The sequence below is a fragment of the Rhinatrema bivittatum genome, chromosome 4 (genome assembly GCF_901001135.1).
Source record: "Rhinatrema bivittatum chromosome 4, aRhiBiv1.1, whole genome shotgun sequence".
In the NCBI taxonomy this organism is placed as follows: Eukaryota; Metazoa; Chordata; class Amphibia; order Gymnophiona; family Rhinatrematidae; genus Rhinatrema; species Rhinatrema bivittatum.
The window spans coordinates 419,018,669-419,040,480 of record NC_042618.1 but is presented as its reverse complement, the minus strand read 5'-3'; the positions used below and the strand labels follow the sequence as shown (position 1 = coordinate 419,040,480).

General features: G+C 47.4%; 1 protein-coding gene across 2 annotated transcripts in view; it reads right to left on the bottom strand.

Annotated features, from left to right (window-relative positions):
* MGLL (monoglyceride lipase) overlaps nt 1-21,812 on the bottom strand; it is a 263,894-nt gene that overhangs the window by 16,576 nt on the left and 225,506 nt on the right. For both annotated transcript variants that reach the window (XM_029601313.1, XM_029601314.1), the window contains one exon: nt 15,627-15,842. In XM_029601313.1, coding sequence (XP_029457173.1) covers nt 15,627-15,842 — 216 coding nt within the window. The remainder of the gene's footprint in view (nt 1-15,626; nt 15,843-21,812) is intronic.

Genomic DNA, 21,812 nt, shown 5'->3' with positions numbered 1-21,812 from the left:
TTTTTAATCATAAAACACTTTTGACTGCTGGCTTCTCTGGCTGCAGCAGCCAATAGCAGGAGAGACAATAGAAAACACAGGCAGCATGAGGCAACTGACAGCCTGAGGGAGGCGACCAGATCAAGGCTAGCCCTGTCTGTCACAGGAAGGGAGGCAGCAGCAAAGCTATAGTGGGTCTTTGGGTCACCAGGATTGTACCAACCATGGGGGACAGGATGGGAATTCTAAGACTAAGACAGCCAAGGGACTGTGGTGGGAGGAAAACAGGGAGGCAGGTAGGGTGGCAGCATGGCAACTTTACCTTTAGGCTGAAGATGGAATGGATAGCTACAGCAGTGGACAGGATGTGAGCCAAGGTTGGAGGCTCAGGCAGATAACTGGTGGCAACGGCACCATGGTGTGTGTCCTGAGTCCAGCTCCAGGTGGAATCCTTGGCCATGCATAATGAATTGCTCCACCTATGCAGGCAAAACATGAGACAGTCCTGGTAGGCAGGCCTTGTAGATTACTGGAGTCTGTGTGAACCTATAAGGAGGAGGATGTGTCTCTCAGTGAGCAACCAAGGCAGGAGGCCGAGACTGCCAAGTTGAGAGAGAAGATGCCGGAAAGAGACCATGGAATGTTCAAACTAGAGCAAACATTCTGGGTGAGCAGCACGGTTACTCCTGGGGGAATTCTGCACATACAATTTTAAAATTCTGCTAAATTCTACAGAATTTAACATAACATAATACAAAAATATTATTATTCAAAGATGCAGATTTTAAATATTTTAAGCAGAATTCCCCCAGAAGGACACTATAGGAGTTCCTTCCATCCTCTCTCCTTAGTCCCCAGGACAGACCCCTTTCATTCTGCCCTCTCAGTAACTTCTCCACTCTCCACTATCTCTTCCCTCCCCCTATAGGCTCAACCCCTTCCATTATTTCCACCTCGCTGCCCTCCACTCCTAGAATTTTGCCACTCTTCTCATACAGCCTGTTTCACTCTCACACACATTCACATCCTCACACAGGCGCCCTCCCTCTTTCACACACACACAGGCTCCATCTCTCTTGCACACTCATACACATAGGCTCTCGCTCTCTCTCATACATACCCACTCAAACAGATTCCCTCTGTCCTTCACATACACACAGCCTTTCGTACAGGCTCCCTCTCTCGCGCACCCCCACAACAGGCTCCCTCTGTGCTTTTCTCAAACACACACCCTCACACAGACTCCCTTTCTCTTGCGCACACACATCCACACTCACATAGACTCCCTCTCTCTATTGCACACACCCCTCCCCCCTCAGATAGGCTCCATCTCTCTCTGGCAAACACACACTCACACAGGATCCTTCTCTCTTTTGCACACTCATACACTCCTGTACATAGGCTCTCGCTTCACTCATACACACCCTTTCACATGGGTTCCCTCACACACACAAACATATACCCTCACAAAATCCACACACAGCCTCACTCAGGCATAAAGGTTCTAAATCACACCCACCCACTCCTGTGCCTGTCATTCTGCGCATGCACACACATATACATACAGGCCACGTCGATGTCGTCAGCCTGTCACTGCACCTTGGATGCAGCCCATTGGCGCCTCCCTCGTCTTCAGCCGTGAGCGGGATGGGCTCTGCTCACAGCCTATTAGGTCCTCCTTTGTCTTCAGCTGTGAACGGGATGGGATCTGCTTGTGGTCCGCTAGGCAGCTTAAAATCCTGTCCTCTACAAAAGCATACGTCTCCCCTCTCTCTTTTGCGATTGCCCAAGCCACCAAAAATAAGCAGGCAACTGATTGGTGTTATGCAGCCATTGCTGACGGGTAAGTATTCAGAGATAGACCATCCTTTACTCAACCGGGTTTTACAGTGTCCAGTTACCGTTGTAACTGGACATTGTACAATAAGCTGTAAAACCGGGTTGTCTGGTCCAAAACTGGACAGTCGGTCACCCTACATCCAATTGATAAAGTCTGGCGAAAGTGTGCAGCGACTTCCAAGTCACTGCCCTGCATATTTCCTGCAGCGAGCTGGGCCTCAGCCCAAGAGGCTGCCTGTGAACATGTCAAATGAGCCCTCAAACCTTCAGCTACCAACCGGCCCCTAAAAATATAAGCCAATCCGATCACCTGCTTGAGCCAACACACAATCATAGCTTTGGAAGCTTGACACCACTTCCTTGAAGCATTCCATTGAATGAAAAATGGTCAGATGTACCAATGCCCGGTGGACTTCCAATGCCCGGTGGACATCCAAAAGTCTCAGCTTCCTTGCATGAGATGCTGAGGAATCCAGATTCAGAAAAGCTGAAAGTTCCACTGTCTGATTAACATGGAATGCTGTAGGCAGAAAGGAGGACACTGTGTCCAACAACACCCCTTACTCTGAAATCTGCAAAAACAAATCCCAGCAGGATAAAACCTGTAGTTCTGAAATCCTCCTTGCTAAACAAATGGCCACCAGAAAAACCACCTTAAGCGTTAAGTCCTTCAAAGTCGCTCTCCTCAGAGGTTCAAAAGGAGCTTCACATAAAGCAGAAAGCACCAAATTCAGATTCCAAGACAGACACAGCTTCCTCACGCCCCCGAAGAAAATGTACAATATCCGAATGCGTGGACAGAGAATAACCTTGTACTTTACTATGAAGATAACCGAGGGCTGCTACCTGTACCCACAGAGAATTAAAGGCCAAATCTTTTACCAAATCCTCCTGCAGGAATGTCAAAATATGCACCACTATAGCTTGCAATGCATGCACATCTCGACCCATACACCAGGACTCGAAGACCTTCCAGACCCGTACATAAGACACAGTCGTGGAAGTCTGCTTGGCCTGCAGTAAGATAGTAATAACTACTTCTGGATAACCCTGCCGTCTTAATCACCTCCTCTCAAAAGCCAGGCCATGAGACAGAAGTGAGCTGCCTGTTCTGAAAATATGGGTCCCTGATGGAGAAGATTCTCTAGATGGCTGAACCTCAGGGGCCCATCTATGGCCATGTTGATGAGGTCTGCGAACCAAGGACAGAGTGGCCATTCCGGAGCCACTAGAATCACGTCTCCCGGATGCTTCTCTATCCTCCTAATCACCTTGCCCACCAGAGGCCATGGAGGAAAGACAAACAACAGCATGTTGTGAGGCCACAGCAGGACTAGAGTGTCAATGCCCTCCACACTGTGCTTTCTTCTTTAGCTGAAGAACCACAGCGCTTTCGTGTTTCTTCTGGTTGCCATTAAGCCCATTTGAGGTGATCCCCATCTCTCACAAATTAGAGACATCACTGCATCTGACAGTTCCCACTCTCCTGGGTCCAATGACTTGCGACTCAGGAAGTCTGCCCGTACTTTGTCCACCCCAGCAATGTGTGATTCCGCTATCTTCTGCAAATGCTGCTCTGCTCAGAGCACCAATTCTTATGCCTCCTGAGCCACTGCTTGACTCCTGGTTCCACCCTAGTGGTTGATATAAGCCACCGTAGTCGCATTGTCCATCAGAACTCTCACTGAATGACCTCATAAACTTGGAAGAAAAGCTTGTAAAACTAATCATACCGCTCTTGTCTCTAACTGATAGACCAAGAAGCCTCTTTCTTTGACCACTGGCCCTAACACATAGCTCCCCAGCCTGAGAGATTGGCATCAGTAGTGACCACCACCCAATCCGGAACTTCCAGAGGCACTTCCCATTCCAGACTGGTTTGAAGTAGCCACCAGGAGAAACTGCTCTGGCCTTCCCCCTCTAGCGGAAGGGGGCCCTGAAATTCCCCTGACAAAGGATTCCATTGGGAGAGAAGAGCCCTCTGGAGAGGTCGTATATGTACGAATACCCAAGGGATTAACTCCAAGGTTGAAGCCATAGAACCCAGGATGCAAATAGTCCCAAATCCTGGGCATTGACAGCCCTAGCAAACGACGAATTTGCCCCAGAAGCTTCTGCAACCTGTCCTCCATAAGGAATACTTTCCCCATGTGTTGAACCATGCCCCTAAATACTCCAGGGACTGAGGGGGAACAAGCTGGCATTTTGGAAGATTCACCACCCAGTCTAGCGACTGTAAGTGGTCCAACACCTTTTGCATCGATCACTGACAGTTATCCTCTGACTTTGCCCTGATAAGCCAATCATCCAGACACGGATGCACTAGAACTCCTTCCCTTCTTAATGCCGCCGCCGCCGCCACCACCACCATGGTGAACGTATATGGTGCCTTTGCTAGGCCAAAGGGAAGAGCTCGAAACTAAAGATGTTTCTCGAGACTCATAAACCGCAGATGTTCCTGCCTGAATGCTATGTGCAGATAAGCCTCTGTCAGATCTAGAGACACCAAGAACTTGCCTCCTTGTACTGCCGCGATGACTGTCCTTAAGGTTTCCATGCGAAATCGCAGAATTCTGAGGGTTAAATTTATCTTCTTTAGATCCAGGATGGGCCTGAGAGACCCTTCCTTCTTTTGAACCACGAAATAGATGGAATACCTCCCCATTTTCTGTTCCTCTATGGGAAATTGCACTACAGCCCCCAGAAGTTTCAAGCAATCCACTGTTTCTTGGACCGCCAAGCAGTAAGCAGACTGCAAGAGGAAATGACAAAGGCATCCCTGATGGGATGAGCAAAATCTAAAGCATAGCTGTCTCTTACTACCTCGAGGACCCGCTGGTCATGGTAATCTTTAATCACTTCTAAAAAAAAAAAAAAGTGATAAATGCCTCTGATAGCTGGAACTGAAGAGTGGGCCGGTCTCGCATCATTGTGAAAGCTTTGCGCTTCCTGAAGCTGTCCAAGAATTGTCCCTGATGACTCCCTTGAAAGGACTGGCCCAGGATGAGGTCCTGGCAGAAAACTGGCGCTGTGGTCCCCCAGAAGTTTTGGACTGACAGAATCTTCTGTTGTCCCGAAACCTAGTCCGCGCCGATACCAACTTTCTACCCTTAGGCTTGTCCTCCGGCAACGTGTGCACCTTGGTTTCATCCAGATGCTTCATAATCTTCTCCAAACAACAACTTTCCTTTAAAAGGAAGTGCTCCAAGCTGCGACTTGGACCAAACATCCACTGACCAATTCTGCAACCATAGCAAATGCCTAGAGGACACTGCGAACATCATAATCTGTGAAGAGGTCTTGATTTGATCATAAAAAGCATCCACTCCATACGCCATTGCTGCTTCCAGCCGATCCGCCTGTTGTGCTTCTGCTGCTCCCGCAGGATGTGACTCCTGCAACTGTTGGACTCACCGGAGGCACGTCCTCTGCAGCAGACTGCTGCACACTGCAGTCCTGATGGCCAGCACAGAAACCTCAAAAATCTGCTTGAGATGGAGCTCCAACTTTCGATCCTGTACATCCCTCAATGCGGCGGAGCCCGCTACCAGACTAATAGTTTTCTTGGTGACTGCTGATGCTGTGGCATCCACCTTGGGCAGAAACAACAACTCCAAGGTGTCCTCCAGTAAAGGATAGAGCTTCGCCATAACTCTTCTGACTCGCAGACCTGACTCAGGAGTATCCCACTCCTTGATCACCGACTTCTTCACAGATTTGTGGAAGGGAAAACCTTAGCCGTTCCTCTCAGGCCATCAAAAACTGGATCTGTGCCTTCCAAGTCCGACTCTTCCTGCAGCACCTTGATTCCAACCTCCTGAAGAACCTGTGGAATCAGCAGTCCAAGTTCCTCTCCGCGAAAGAGGCTACCACCTTGGGATCGTCTCTTTCAGCCACAGGAACCTTCTGAGGATCCTGGATCAAGTCTGGCACATCCAGCAGTAGAGTCTCTCCTAGAATCGTCCCAGGGGCCTCCTGCTGATCCTTCGAATCATCCATATTATCCTGTGAGTCCCTAGAACCTAAAGCTAAGCCGAAAAACGCTGAGGTCCCTCAGTACGCTTTCTCTTAGGAGGATTAGACTTTGTTCGCGCTTTAGACCTCCCTAGGGGTTGAGGCCGAGAGTCACCTTACCCGCCACCCCCACCCCTGATGCTTTCCTGGCCAGAAAAGCCTTGTGCATCAGGAAAACAAACTCAGAGGAAAAAACCTGAGTGTCATCAGAATGATGATCATGAGGGGATCCAACATCCATGGGCCCTGCATCCAGAGGAGATCTTCCCCTTAGAGGTCCTCCTGAATCATCCCAGGACTTGAAGCAGCTGGAAAGAGATGTGGAGAAAGCCCGGGCTCTCCTGAAACTGCGGGAGACCACTAGCTGGCCGCACAGCAGCATCTAAAATGGCCGCCGCCCCCCCACCCCCGCACTGGAGAGAGAGGTCCTGGGAAAATCTCTGGCACGGTATGCCAAAGATGCAGTGAAAAACATTAGGAGAGGGCCCTGCCAATGCGCCCTCTCCACCAGCAGCACACCTGGCGCATAGACTGAAATGATTGAGCTGCGAACGCGACTTCCTACTGGTCCGGCACAGCACCATCGAAAAAACAGACGCCGGGAAAAATTCGCCTGCTGCACTGCACCCCCTCAGTCACCTGTCCTCCCCTAACTAAGCAGCAAAACAGTGGCCAAGAAAAAGAAACAACAATTACTCTTACTTTTTTTTTTTTTTTTTTTTTTTAAAGAAAACTTTACCAGGAAAAGAAATAAGATACTTCTCTGCGTCCTTGATGGAGTGGACAGGATTCCCAGCGGGTCACAGCGGTGCTTTGTGAAAGCTGAGAGATCTGGACCACCAGATGACAGCCACATGGGAACAGGAGCGAGCTAAAAAAGGGTCACTAACCCTCTGCTCGTCCGCCTTGATTAGGGAGGATGGCCCCACCAGGACCTCACAACTCCCAGGAGGTTCCTTTTAAAATTTCTCAAAATCTTCTACTTTTTTTTTTTTTTACTCAGACTTCAGGTTTTACTATCTGCTATCTGCTGGAAACAGAAAAATACTGAGGGAGGCAGGTGGCACTCTACGTTATATAGAAGTTTCAATAAAACTGTCTCCATCTGCTGGCAGGGGTACAAAACCCAGAATTCTGGACTAATTTGGGTATGTACAGGGAAAGAGATGTTTCTGGGGGGGAGGGGCTGAATAAACAATAAATAAATAAAAATGTGAGAAGGGAATTAAGTAAAAACAGTTTGTGAGTGGGCTGAGTGAAAGCAGAGTTGCTTACCTGTAACAGGCATTCTCCCAGGACAGCAGGATGTTAGTCCTCACAGATGGGTGACATCATCAGCATGCCACTAACTCTGTAGCCACATGGGGTCCCTCCTTCAGTCTTGTATCAAAGCAGAAAAGAACGAGCGAAAAATAAAATAACAAAATGAAGACGAACCCAACTCCACAGGGTGGTGGGCGGGTTTTCTGAGGACCAACATCCTGCTGTCCTGGGAGAACACCTGTTACAGGTAAGCAACTCTGCTTTCTCCCAGGACAAGCAGGATGGTAGTCCTCACAGATGGGTGAATACCAAGCTGCAGGCTGCCCCCACAACACAGTGGGCCAACAGGCACCCAATATAGTGCAACAGGCACAACAACAGGGGTGCTGTTGGCACCAACGGGGGCAGTCTGAATCTCATACTGGGCTCTAGGTAGGGAGAGTTGGGTTCTCACACTGGAAACAGGTTACAGAGGATAGATTGGACAAAGACGCTGTCCTTTCGACCATCCTTGTCCAGACAGTAATGGGCTGCGAAGGTGTGGAGGGAACTCCACGTCGCAGCCTTATAAATCTCAGCAATAGGGACTGCCCGGAAGTGTGCTGATGCTATCATGGCCCTTATTGAGTGCGCTTTCACTTGGCCTCCAAGCGGAAGGCCCGCTTGTTCGTAACAGAAAGCGATACAGTCCGCCAACCAATTGGAGAGGGTCTGCTTGCCCACTGCAACTCCAAGTCTATTCTTGTCAAAGGAGACAAACAGTTGGGTGGTTGTCTGTGGGCTGCAATGCGCTCCAGATAAAAGGTGAGAGCACGTTTATAGTCCAAGGTATGCAGAGCCTGCTCACCTGGGTGAGAGTGTGGTCTCGGGAAAAAGGTGGGCAAGACTTTGGACTGATTCAGGTGAAAGTCAGTCACCACCTTAGGCAGGAACTTAGGGTGAGTGCGCAACTCCACCCTGTTTGGAAGAACCTCATGTAAGGTGGATAGGTCACTAGGGCCTGCAGCTCACTGACTCTGCAAACAGAAGTAACTGCCACTAGGAAGATGACCTTCCAGGTTAGGTGCTTCAACTCGCAGGAGCTCAAACAGAGGCCGCATGAGCCAAGCCAGCACTATGTTGAGGTCCCAGGCCACAGCAGGAGGACGTAGTGGAGGCTTCAGTTGAAGCAAGCCTCTCATGAAGTACCCCACTAAGGGCTGCACCACTCCGCAGTGGTAGGCACTTATGGCACTCAGATGCACCCAGATTGAGATAGTCTGTAGTCCAGACTCCGAGAGGTGCCAGAGGTAGTCCAAAAGTCTAGGAGTTGGGCAAGTGAAAGGGTCAAGACCCTGTTCCACACACCAGGACGAGAACCTCCTCCACTTCGCTTGGTAGGACTTCTGCGTAGAAGGCTTACGCGACGCTACCAGGACTTGCGAGACATTGTCTGAAAGATTAAGGGACTGCAGCACTAGCCTTTCAACATCCAGGCTGTGAGAGCCAACGACTGGAGGTTCGGGTGGTGTAGCTTGTCCTGATCCTGTGTGATGAGGTCAGGCGAGGAAACCAGACCTGTTGTGGCCAATGTGGGGCTATTGTTGCGAACGTAGGGGTGCGGTCGATTGCTCTAGAGGGATGTGAGCCCTTGGACCCGGCACAGCTCAGGACAAGACACATCGTGGGAGGTGAGATTGTCCAAGCACAGGCTGGAGCTGGAACAAGGCGGGATCAGGATCAAGACGTGGAGCATCATAGGCACTGGAACAAGGCAGGCTCAGACCTCCAGTGGACCTGCACACACAGGTGAGACCCAGCAATGCAATGTTAGTCTCAAGAGTAGCCCTCCGGCCACTCGGTAGCCCTTCCAGACCTGCTGCTTGGGAACGATGAATGTGTGAGGCCAGACGGAGGCTAAGGACAGGAACATGACGAAACATGGAACTGAAGAACTTGGAAGACTCAGACAAAAACTTGAGGAACTTGGAAGATTCAGACAAGGATTCGAGGAACTTGGAAGACTCAGACGAGGATTCAGGATTCAGGCATAGTACAGGTTGAGAACTGCACTGCAGCGCACCCTACCCAGCTGCTCGTGGCTGGTCGCAGACCATGCTAGAAGCGAAGCAGACTCCAGACGAGAAGATGAAGACTTGAGCTGGAAACATGTCAAAGATACAGGAGAGGCCTGCACCGAGGTGTGCCCTACACAGCCGCCTGTGGCTGGTCATGGACCACACTGAAGTGGAGCAGGCTCTGGCTTGAGTCTAGGGCATGGACGGAAGCAGGAATAAGGAACTCCGAAGACCGGGAATAGGACTCAGGATTCAAGACTCAGGATTCAGGAAAAGACCTCGGCATTAAAAGCAAGGGCTTTCTGGAGACTTGTGCTGCAGACATGAAGATAGGCCTTGTGCCACGAAGTGCCCTACAAAGCCCCCCCATGGGCTGGTCACGGACCACGACTGCGGCACGCCAGGAAAAGTGGACGAGAAGGAAACCTGGAAGCAGGACAAAGAGCCGGAAGCTGGAACATCAGGACCAGGACTGGAACATCAGGAACTCGGAACATCAAGAGCAAAGAATATCAGGAACACAGGACAGGCGACGAATGAGCTCCGACAAGGAACAAGAAAATCCACAGAGACCAGGAACATATAGGAACATCTAACGAAGAACACGGAACAATCTGGACATGAGCAGACTGTGGAAGACCTTTTCGGACAGAAGAACCATGGACGACCATGAAGATTCGATGTGAAGGCCCCGAGGAGTGGAAGCAGAGCCCTTTTACAGGGCTGGAAATGACGCAGAAGGATGACATCATCTGTTGGGGCCGCAGGGCTTTTCCAGCCGCTGGCCCTTTAAATGAAGTGCAGAGGCATGCGCACGCATGCCTATGCAGGAGCCCAAGGATAGGTGGAGGCAGCAGTATCGCTGGTGGCATCCTCGCCACAAGAAGAAGAGAATCAGCGGCAGCTCCCCTGCTGCACGGGGAGTCAGGGCCAGCAGCGGCTTCCCCTGCCGCAGGAAGAGCAGGGCTGGCATCCAGCCGGCAAGTGGCAGCAATAGCGGCTCTTCTGCTGCGAAGATGGACAGACTCGAGAGTTATTCCAGCCACTTAGATGCAGGAGCCCACTGGGAAACACGGAGGCAGTAGCGGCGCGGCATTGCAGGCCGCGCAGGAAGCAAAGTCTGGAAGCGATGGTGGCGACTCTTCAGCCGCAAAGATGGGAGAGGCTTGCGGCGGGCCAGGTGAGAGGATCATGGAGCCTCAGTCCTGTTGTAGCTTCATTAGAGTCTTGCCTATGAGTGGAATTGGAGGATATGCATACAGGAGACCCGCACTCCACAAGTGGGCGAAGGCATCCATTGCTGGTCCCTTTCCTTCCTTGTGCAAGAAGCAGAAATGGTCCACCTTGTGGTTCTGCGAAGACGCAAAGAGATCCACGTCCAGCTGACCCCACCAGTGGATCCTGTTCACTACATAGTGGTTTATGGACCACTCGTGGGGGGTGGAATGTCCGACTGAGGCGGTCTGCGACCGCATTATCAGTCTCTGCCAGGTAGATGGCACACAGAAGCATGGAACGTGACAGGGCCCAGGCCCAAATCTGTGCTGCCTCTTGGCAGAGGAAATAAGAGCCTGTTCCTCCCTGTTTGTTCATGTACCATATGGCCATTTGGTTTTCCATCTGGATCAAGACAATCCTGTTGGACAGGCAATCCTGGAATGCATAGCATGCATACCGCATCGCCTGGACTTCCAGGAAGTTTATCTGGCAGCTCGCCTCGGCTTTCGACCACACTCCTTGCGTGTGGAGGCAGTTGACATGGGCCCTCCAGCCTAGGTTGGAGGCATCCGTGGTCAGGATCACCTGAGCAGTCGGGGGCTGAAAAGGAAGTCCATTGCTCAGGTTGGATTCCTGCGCCAATCAGGCGAGGGAGAGCTGGAGTGGTTTGATTATCCGGACCAGTGCAGAGTTGTTGAGAGTTTGGTGCCACTGAGACCGCAGAGTTCACTGCATGACCCTCATGGCCAGGCGGGACATTGGGGTGACGTGTACCGAAGAGGCCATGTGACCCAGCAACTTCAGGAGCAGGCGGGCTGAGGCCGTCTGCCAGCGACGGATGGACCTGGCTAGCCCAGCCAGGGTGTCTATTTGTTCGCTGGGAAGGAATGCCTTGGCTACCACGGTGTTCATATCCGCCCCGATGAAGCTCAGTCGCTGGGATGGAGTCAGCTGGGATTTCGGGTAGTTTACGAGGAACCCCAGTGTCTGGAGGAGTCTCATTGTCCCGTTCAGGGACTGAAGAGCTCCTTCCCTCAAATATCTCTTGATAAGCCAATCATCCAGATATAGGAACCCATGCACCCCGTTCTGGCACAAATGTGCTCCCACCACTATCACTTTGTGAAGACCCGGGGTGCAGAGGCTAGCCTGAAGGGGAGAACCCTGTACTGGAAGTGCCACTGACCTACTACGAAGCATAGATATTTCCGATGAGGCGGAAAGATGGCAATGGTTGCGTAGGTGTCCTGTAGGTCGAGAGAGTAGAGCCAAACCACTTGATGCAAAAGCGGGAGTAAGGAACCCAAGGATACCATTTTGATCCGCTCTCTCCGGAGGAGCTTGTTTAAGGCTCGGAGGTCGAGGATGGAACGGAGGCCACCTGTTTTCTTTGGAATGAGAAAAAAACGGAAGTAGAACCCCTGGCCAAACTGAGCTCGGAGAACCGATTCTATGGCTCTGGACCGTAACAGGGCCGAGAGTTCTAGATCAAGGGTCGTTGTGTGTTCCAAGAGGCTTTATGCCAGAGAGGGTGGGGAGTCTGGGGGAACATTGAGAAGGTTCAGGCAGTAACCCCGTGCTACGATGGACAACACCCATCAGTCGGTGGTGATTGGGAACCAGCTGTTTGCGAATAGGCAGAGTCAGCCTCTCACTGGTGGGTTGGACAGTGTGGGCACAGGGGTTAGGCTGCTGCTCTCTCTGTGCCAGTCAAAAGCCAGTTGCAGGGCTAGGCTGAGGAGCTGGCTGAGCCCTATGCGCTCATTGTTGGTGGGGGTGGCCTCTTTGGGCAGCCTGAGCTGGACGAGCACGGGAGGCCGGAGGACAGTATCTCCGCTGCCTGTAAAATTGCTTTCTGGAATCCCTATGTGGTGCCCTGTGGGTCGCCGAAGAGGGGTCAGACATGGTAGTAGATAACTGATGTATGGTCTCATGGTGATCCCTGAGTTGGGTCACTGTGTCCTGGATTTTGTCCCCAAACAGGTTTTCTCTTGTACAGGGGAGGTTGGCCAGTTTGTCTTGAACCTCCGGGTGAAGGTCAGAGGCTTTCAGCCAGGCCCAGCATCTGGCACTAATGCCTTCTGCTGAGATCCTTGACGCTGTCTCAAAGACATCATAGGCTGCCCTCACTTCATGTTTCCTGGCTTCCAATCCTTTTTGGAGGATGGATTCTAGGCCCTCCTGGACCTGTTGTGGTAGGTCCTCGGCAAACTCCTGCACTTGTTTCCAGAGGTTCCGGTTGTACTGGTTCATGTACAACTGGTATGCCGCTATCCAAGCAATAAGCATGGATCCTTGGAAAACTCTCCAACCTAGAACATCTAAGGCTCTGTGGTCCTTCCCCGGAGAGGCGGAGGAGTGAGGGCAGAGTCCTTTTGGCTTTTTTTCTGGGCTGATTCCACTATCACTGACTGGTGAGGTAACTAGCTCTGGAAGCCCAGGGCCTGTTGCACTAGATAGGTGGCATCCGTTTTTCTGTTGACCAGAGCCACTGAACCCGGGTGTTCCCAGAGCTGATAGAGGAGGTCTAAGAGGAACTCGTGTACAGAGACAGCCATCACCTCCTTAGGGACATCCACGAATTGGAGGACCTCCAACATCTCATGGCGGGAATCCTCCTCAGTTAAAAGCTGGAAGGGGATGGTTTCTGCCATCGCCCGCACAAGGCTTGCGAAGGATAAGTCCTCAGGAGGCGAGCGCAGTCTCTCACCTGGTGGAGAAGGCTCCGACAGAAGGTCCTCGGAAGCCTCCGAGGAATGCTCAGAGGAGGCATCTTCCCATGGGTCGAAAGGGGCCTTCTCCTCACCACTAAACTGCCTGGGTTGAGGAGGGAGGCCAAAACCCAGAGTACGGGGTGCGGGCACTGATGATGGATAGGGCACCAGGGGACCTGCTGGCACGGGCTGCATCAGTAAGGCACTGAGCAGCATGTCCAGCCTTTCCAGCAGAGGCGCCAACACAGAGGGCGCCATTTCCAATGCCAGTATGGGGGGCCGGCGTCGGTGGCTGCTGGAAACTCCAAAGGGCATTTAGCGCTGCCTGTTGAACCACGCGGTCCAACTCCTCTCTGAATGCGGCTGTGGACAAGACTGACCCCAGAGTAGGTGGCAGGCATCACTGGAATGTCCATGGGGGTCTGCGGAGGCTTGGTGCCCGGCACTGATATCAGTGGGGAATGCCCTGGGCTCCCAAGTTTGGAGGAGGATGGAGTCTCCTCTCCTCGGGGCCTCTTTGGAGGTGTTTCGGCCGAGGCTGCTCCGGTGTTGGTGCCAGCACTGGACGGTGACGACCATTGGTGCCAGTGTTGATGCTTCCCACGGTGTTTGGCCCGGACCTTCTCCGGCGCCGAGGAAGATGATCCAGAAGCCTTTGAATGCCCCAATGCTGGTGAGGGGCACTCTCCTGCCCCATGATCATCGTGGCAGGGCACTGAAGGCGAAGGACCCAAGTCAGATTGATCTCCGCGACTCAATGTACCTGGTACCTGAGTCGATGGAGCTGATTGCTTGGAACCAAACAAGTGCTCCATCGTCTAGGTGGGTGTGCCGGCCTTTGGGGGTCATCTGAGCACAACTGGAACACCGACGGACATCGTGGGAAGGCACAAGACACATGACACAGATGTCATGTGGGTCCATGATGAACACAGTCCACGGACACTCAGGGCACTTCCTAAAACCGGTCGCCCTTGAAAATAGGGCGGCGTGTGGTAGGTGGCCGTTGGCCACCGGGGGGGTAGACACTCAGGAACCAATCACAAGAATGCGAAAAAACATCTACCGAACGCCGGAGGAATCGATTCAAGGTGGGGAAAAATTGAAGAAAAAAAGTTGAATTCTTCCGGAGGAAAAAGTTTGAAATAGAGCTCCACAAACCGCAAGGCAACAGAAGGAGACTGAAGGGGACCCCATGTGACTATGGGGTTAGTGGCATGCTGGGCATGCTCAGTGTGTCAGTACAAAAGTATTCCATGATGGGCTCCATCTGATGATGTCACCCATCTGTGAGGACTACTGTCCTGGGAGAAAGGTCTGACTTCCGGTCTAACAGCAACAGCTTTCTGTTAAACTGGTAATGGAAAACTGTGAATCCTCAATGCAATTTGAGTCTTTCATTTTAGGGACTCCTGGAATTTATTTTAAGATGATTTTATTTTAAGAATGGTATCTACCTGCCTATACAGAATACATGAACTTTACTGAAAGGAACTGAATTGTTAATAGAGGCCAGCTCATCGCTGGAGATCTGGGGTCAAATATGACCAATGTTGCAAGTATGGCATCCTTATCTTGTTAAGAACATAAGAACATAAGAACATGCCATGCTGGGTCAGACCAAGGGTCCATCAAGCCCAGCATCCTGTTTCCAACAGAGGCCAAAACCAGGCCACAAGAACCTGGCAATTACCCAAACACTAAGAAGATCCCATGCTACTGATGCAATTAATAGCAGTGGCTATTCCCTAAGTAAAATTGATTAATAGCCATTAATGGACTTCTCCTCCAAGAACTTATCCAAACCTTTTTTGAACCCAGCTACACTAACTGCACTAACCATATCCTCTGGCAACAAATTCCAGAGCTTTATTGTGCGTTGAGTGAAAAAGAATTTTCCCCGATTAGTCTTAAATGTGCTACTTGCTAACTTCATGGAATGTCCCCTAGTCCTTCTATTATTCGAAAGTGAAAATAACCGAGTCACATCTACTCGTTCAAGACCTCTCATGATCTTAAAGACCTCTATCATATCCCCCCTCAGCCGTCTCTTCTCCAAGCTGAACAGCCCTAACCTCTTCAGCCTTTCCTCATAGGGAAGCTGTTCCATCCCCTTTATCATTTTGGTTGCCCTTCTCTGTACCTTCTCCATCGCAACTATATCTTTTTTGAGATGCGGCGACCAGAATTGTACATAGTATTCAAGGTGTGGTCTCACCATGGAGCGATATAGAGGCATTATGACATTTTCCGTTCTATTAACCATTCCCTTCCTAATAATTCCTAACATTCTATTTGCTTTTTAGATCATATAACAAACATATATTGGTACAACTGTTAGCCTCTGCTTCAGAAAGTCCAAGAACAAACACAGCAGACACTGAGAATGAGGTGCATTGGTAGCATTGATTAGTGAAAGTTTCTGCAGTGCCTCCATGAACTATGGCCATATCCAGCAAGTTCTATCAACCCCTTCCTGACCAGGGACACCAAAATTCACTACAAGATCACCTGATGTTTAAACATAAAAATGAAATATTACCTTCAGCATTTTTTCCTGACTTGGCACTGTCTCCATCATGTGATATGACCCTTTGATATCACAGAGCCTGTCATCTGTGCCATGCAGCAGCAGAACAGGTAGAGAAATTTCTGGGAGGGCTTTTCCTACCCTAGATGATGCATTCAGAAGCTGCATGCCAAAACTGACTTTCATTCCTCCATGATACACCAATGGATCAGTAATATATGCTTCAACCTGAAAGAAAGACACAGCTTCACTGAAAATGTCCATGAAGAACTCTTTCCACACCAACCACCTCATGAATTTAATTTTTGCATCTAGAAGTCCCTGTGGATAAACAAAAAAAGGTTTCTAAGCAGACCCAGGAGCTCAGATGTTGTGGAGACCAGAGCCCATTGTATAAAGTACGACATCCAGAGAACCACAGACATGAAAAAAATGCAATTCAAGAAACAGAAGTGCCAAAGTACTGTTTGTTAGCTAACGGACATATTTGGAAAAATACAATTTTGAAGTAAAAATTGTAATCTAATGCCTGTGAAATTAGTTTAAAAACAGCTGATGTCTCCAACCAAGGCCAGTGTACTGGCACCTCTGATTGTCTTGTATGATTAGAATCATCATACAGCATTATGTCCAAGGTGACAAGCTGAGTCAGTCCTGGTTTTACCCCACTGCACTCATGAAGATGCAATTCAGTTTTCCTAGGAGAAAAGCAGAACTACATTTCCATGCATGCTACAGAGAAAAATCCTGGAGGGGTTCACCCTGTCCCTCTTGAGGTGGACCTGTCTAGTTACCCTCTATTTGATAGTACTGAACCTACAAAGGATGTTACATCAGATAACAAACATTGGGCCTGATTTACTATGGTTTTTCTCTCATTCTTTGACTATGGGAAAAATGCTTAGTAAATGAGGCCCATTATTTGCTAACATCAATGCAATATAGTGCTTTGTATATCAGTTTTCTTAGCAACAGCCCTTTTGGCTCCTTATTATGACTTTCCCAATTTGGTCTGCTCCACTTCCCAGAAAGAATATTATAAGCCTATAAAACAAACAATGAGCACTGGTTAATGCCCTTAAATTTCTTATAATGATCTTGGTTTGTTTTTTCCTAAGAAATCAAACAGCTGTTAGATCTTTTCCCAAAATAGAATAAAAATGTGCAAACTACATTATGTTTGATTATTCTAGTTTTATTTTATTTGTTGTGATATGAGTTGCTCCAGTATTTCATTAAGTCAATTGTCAGGGGCAGTGCCTCAGGTCCGCTCCAGAGCATGCAGCAATTAATAGGTGGGATGATGACTTTATCAAGTTATGGACTAAGTATCTGGCCAGGCTCTAACTGCAATGGTGACTGGGAAAGATTTATCTCTTTTTTATTTTTGCTGATAATAGCCCTGGTTTTATAGGGAATCTGCATCTCTGTACTTGATCACTCACTCGGTCTCTCTCTCTCTCCCCCACTTCCCCTGGGACAAGGCAATCTTTCCTCTTCATTTAATAGGAAAACAACTCTAATTTTTATTACCAGACACACTACATGCTGTACAACTGGCAGCAGCAATACACTAGGCACATAAATTCAAAGGATAGAGAATTTTTGCTATTTAGAAGTTAATAATTATATTAAGTAAGTCTTTCATTGTAAGTGAAAACCAAAGTTGTAGAGTTAAGGCCCTAATCTTTTATAAAGTGCTCGAGAAAAATCAAGCATGATTTATGGGGCATTATCCTGATTTCTGTTGACATCCAATCCAGGTCCCATGAGATACTGACCAATGGGAAGCCAGCTTCAGCCATACCTGATGACAACGCAACTCACCATAGTGTCTCTGAGACTTCAACAGTAAAAGTGATAATTTTTTTTTAGTTTAAAAGAAATAACACCTATGTTTTTAGTCCCTGAATAATTCAGAAGTGCAATAACACACAACATGATTTGACACACTTCTGAAAAACCTGACAGCATTCAGCTCTTGGCCCTGTAGCTCACAATACTCCCAGGGCCTGCAGATAATCTTCTGTATGCACCTTCTCACGTGTTATTGCCGTGAGGCTTTTTGTACCTTACACTGGGTGGTACTCACAACCTTTCAGGGAAGAGAAGTCTAGGAGTTGTCTGATCACAGCTCTAGTGGGCTTGGGAAGGATTCATGCTTCCCGTCCCTTGGCCACAGGGCTGAAGATGGTAAGAGTGCAATTAAAGAGGGAAATGCCCAGGAAACTACAAGGAGACCCATTTCTCCACGCCACTCCACTCCATCCCTACCCCTACACACACCAGTCAACAGGGTGGCAAATAAGACTGGAGTACTGTTTCACTAAGGTGGAGAACCATCAGACTAAAAGAAAGCAAATATATGAATAAAACATTATTAAAAATACTAAAAGTAGGGCTGGCTGAGTGGTAGTGTGCAAAGGGACCTATATCTGATTACCAGCTTGGGTCTTCCACTCCCAGCATGGCCATAACTAGGATGCAGCAAATGTTGCATTCACAGCCTCTGGGAGGTATGGAGTCATGGTCATGTGAAATGGCGACACCTAATTGCTAGATTTAGGGTCTATGATTGCATGATACTGGAAGGAGCCTGCAATGACTAAAGTAAACTGGGAGAAGGATATAAAAGAGGAGAAAAATCCCTAAGTAATTGCGATGCAAGACTCATGATACCAAATCCCAGTCCTGGTTCCAACTAAGCTGGAAGTCAAAAGGAACAGAAAGAAACTGCTGTCTCTCCCCACCCCAATGTATGTCTATGAAAATTAAGGACTTGTGAATCTATAAAGTTTTTACTATGTAAATAATTTACAGACACAAAATGTTCAGACTCTAATTTTGCTTTTGAAAGGTCTGAATCAGAAGATATTGCAGAACAGAAGCAGAATGTTTTGCTTTTGAAACTCAGCCTGTTTTGCTGTTTCAGCTGGGGCTTCTTTACTATATATCATTAAACATCTGCAGGATAAAATCAGTCTCGCTATTGGTTGATGCCATATGCAAATAAATTTTACCATTAATTGCTCTTACATTTCCAAGGCAGTAGTTTCCTCTGAGACAGCTTCAGACTTCCTCTGAGATGCTTCTGCCTCCAGCTTGAAAGATTTAAGTAGGGACACATAGGCAACTATTGCACATAGTAGAAGAGTCTGTTTCTATAGGCTCCATAGTTGCCAGGCTATCTGATAGAGTTGGCTATAATGAGCTTTCAGTTCTCAGGATTGGACTTGATGGCGCAGAAGTGTATGAGGCTGCTGGCCTAGGTAGTGGGGTTTTAAGGACATCCTTTATGGAACAGTAGCTTCTACAGAATTTTCCTGCTTTTTAAATATTCAGACACTCTTAAAGGTAGTCTATTTACAATAAAATGTACTTAGGGGAAAAAGTTAGCTTTAAGCTTCCTGCAAATTAATCACATCCAATTCTGTACACCCTTGTTTAGCTGCAGCAGGGCGTGAACTAATATTTTCACCCAAACCAGTAACTTTCAATTTGCACTTTAAACAAAAGTGCAGCATTTTGCTGGCTACTTAGCAACCAGATTCAGATGAATCTGTCAGTCCTTTGCTTATGTATGTGTCATACCACAGTACTAATGTAAACAGCTTTATTTTATTTGTTTATAAAAACGTATTAATTGCTTTCCAGTTTTACAATAAAACCTTTCAAAACGATATACTGAATTAGAAAATAAAATATAAAACCAACAAAATTGAAAACATAACAAAAAAATAAAACATATAACAAATAAAACACATAACCTCTATATCATTTGACCATCCTTATTTCTTCATCCAGATATTAATTCTACCAGCTTATCAAACAGCATTGAACCCAGACTGCTCCCTTATTTAATTTGGAAGTTTAGTTACCATCAGCCATGTTTTTATCTTATTCCGAAATTATATCAGATTAGTTTCCTCTTTGATAAACAGAGGGGTATCATTCCATAATTTGGGTGCTGTCATTGAGAAAGAACAATTTTGTAGTCCATGTCAAAATCTCTTGACTAAAGGGAGTTGCAGCTGAGAACCATATTGTGAACGTGTATATCTTGAAGAATATTTCCATGAGATCCTATTAAACTTATGTGATGGATCCAATCATGGAAAAATCTTAAAAGTTAGCACCAAAACTTTGAATTTGCATCACAGCCTAACCGGCAACCAATGCAATTTCACAAGAAGTGGTGCAACTGTTTCGGTCTCGAACATCCCAAAATTAATCTCATGGCCATATTTTGGACCACTTGGAGCTTCCAAATCAAATTCCCTGGGAGACCCCAGTAAATGAGATTGCAGTAGTCAATGACTACAATAACAAGGGCATAGACTACAGATTTTAACGCCTGTAAATTCAAGAAAGCTTTCAATTGCCGCACTAATCTCAATCGGTTATAGAGAGAGAAAGCATGTGAGAATGAGAACCTGAGTGTGTGTTTGAGGGAAGAAGATGGAGAGAAAAGAAATAGAAAAAAAGACAATATAAAAGGAATTGGCAAAAAATAAGAAAGGGAAGGTGGAAAAAAAAAGCCTGTGACCAACCGATTAGAAAACTAAGATCACATAATTCCTATTTTGACTTACAGGTAAATATTTCTAAATTTTGGTCTATTCCATATTGAATATTTTTTTCAAGAAATCAAGTGAGACCAATACAATATCAAGCAGTATAAATGGTTGGATGATTTTTCTTTCCTGTATCAATCCACATTGTATGAAGTTTCTTCAATTTTGGTAAAAATGTAATAAAAAGAAAAGGAAAAAAAAAGAAAACTAAGATCAGCCAGCAAAGGTAAAAAAAAATTAAATTATTTTTTAGTGATTGGCACATTTAATCTTTGGGAATGTGCAAGAATAGCACTTTCTCTATGCGGATCTCACAATGTACGAGATCAGCATGGAGAAAGTGCCTGCACAGAGGAGGCAGGAGAATGGGCTTCAGTGTCAGTAGCAGCAATCGGCGCCTCCTCAATAGCCATGCGGCAGCAGTGACAGTGGCAGCAGAGGAATGAGAGAGGTTCCAAGGTTGTTGGCAAAAGAAAGAGAGAGGGGTCTGCCTTTAGTGTGTGCATGTGTATTAATGGGACTCTGGCTGGGGGTGTATGTGTGTGAATGCATAGGTGCCTGCCTGGGGGTCTGTGTGTGTGAGAATGAATGTGTGCATGCCTGGGGGGTGGGAAGGGAGTGGTGTGAAAATGAATGGGAGCCTGCCTGGGGGTCAGTGTGTGTGTGTGAGTGTGAGAGCATAAGTGTGTATGAGAAAATCCAAGGGAGTAAGAGTTTGTGTGTGTGTGGGGGTGTGTGTGTGGAGGGAGAGTGTCTTAGAGCCTGAGAGTGTGTCAGTGTCAGTGAGAGCGAGAGGTTATGGTGGATATAAGAGCATGAATGTGTATGTATGTGACAGTGTATGTGTGAGAGAGAATCGACATGTGAGTATGTGTGAGAGAGAGAGGATAACCTCCTAATCCTCAACAATATCAGGGTGACTGGAAATAAAGAGCTCCCACAGAAGGGGACAGCAGGGGCTTTTTAAAATCCTTATTAGTTTTAATTATTGAATGTTATTTGATATATGTGCTGTTTTGAAATATTTTATTAGTGTTTGGGACATTGTAAAAAATGTATATGATTTTAATTAATAGAAATTCTATTTATCAGTAGTTTTAAAATATTCTTTTATTATGGTTTTACTATTATAACTGATGCTTTATGTTTCTTGATTTTATTTGTTTTATGAGGAATGGTGGTTCTATTTTTCTATTGTTAATACATGGAGTCTGGCTTCTTGGAGTTTCCATTTCAGTTTTTGTCATTTGTGCTCCTTCATTTTGCATTCTATATTTGGTGAGAATTTGTGTTCTGCATGCAAAGACTGAGATGAAGCATTCTTTTAGCATGTGGTTTCTCTGTAGGGATCTGTAGTAGCTTGGCCTGTTCTGTTTTCCTGATAGGAAGTGTATTGATATTTTAGATTCTGGTGTAATATTTGTGGTATTCTTTTTCATAGGTGGGGTTGTTATTCTTTGAGTGTTGGCAAATAGTACTGTGTTGATATGGGAGGACCATACCGAAATATAGGGGTGTGTACACACATATATGTAAATTATATGTAAATTATATTATATATGTAATTGGTACCCATGGGCCAGTATGGAGAAAAATCCCCCGGGCCACTATTTTCCCACAATCC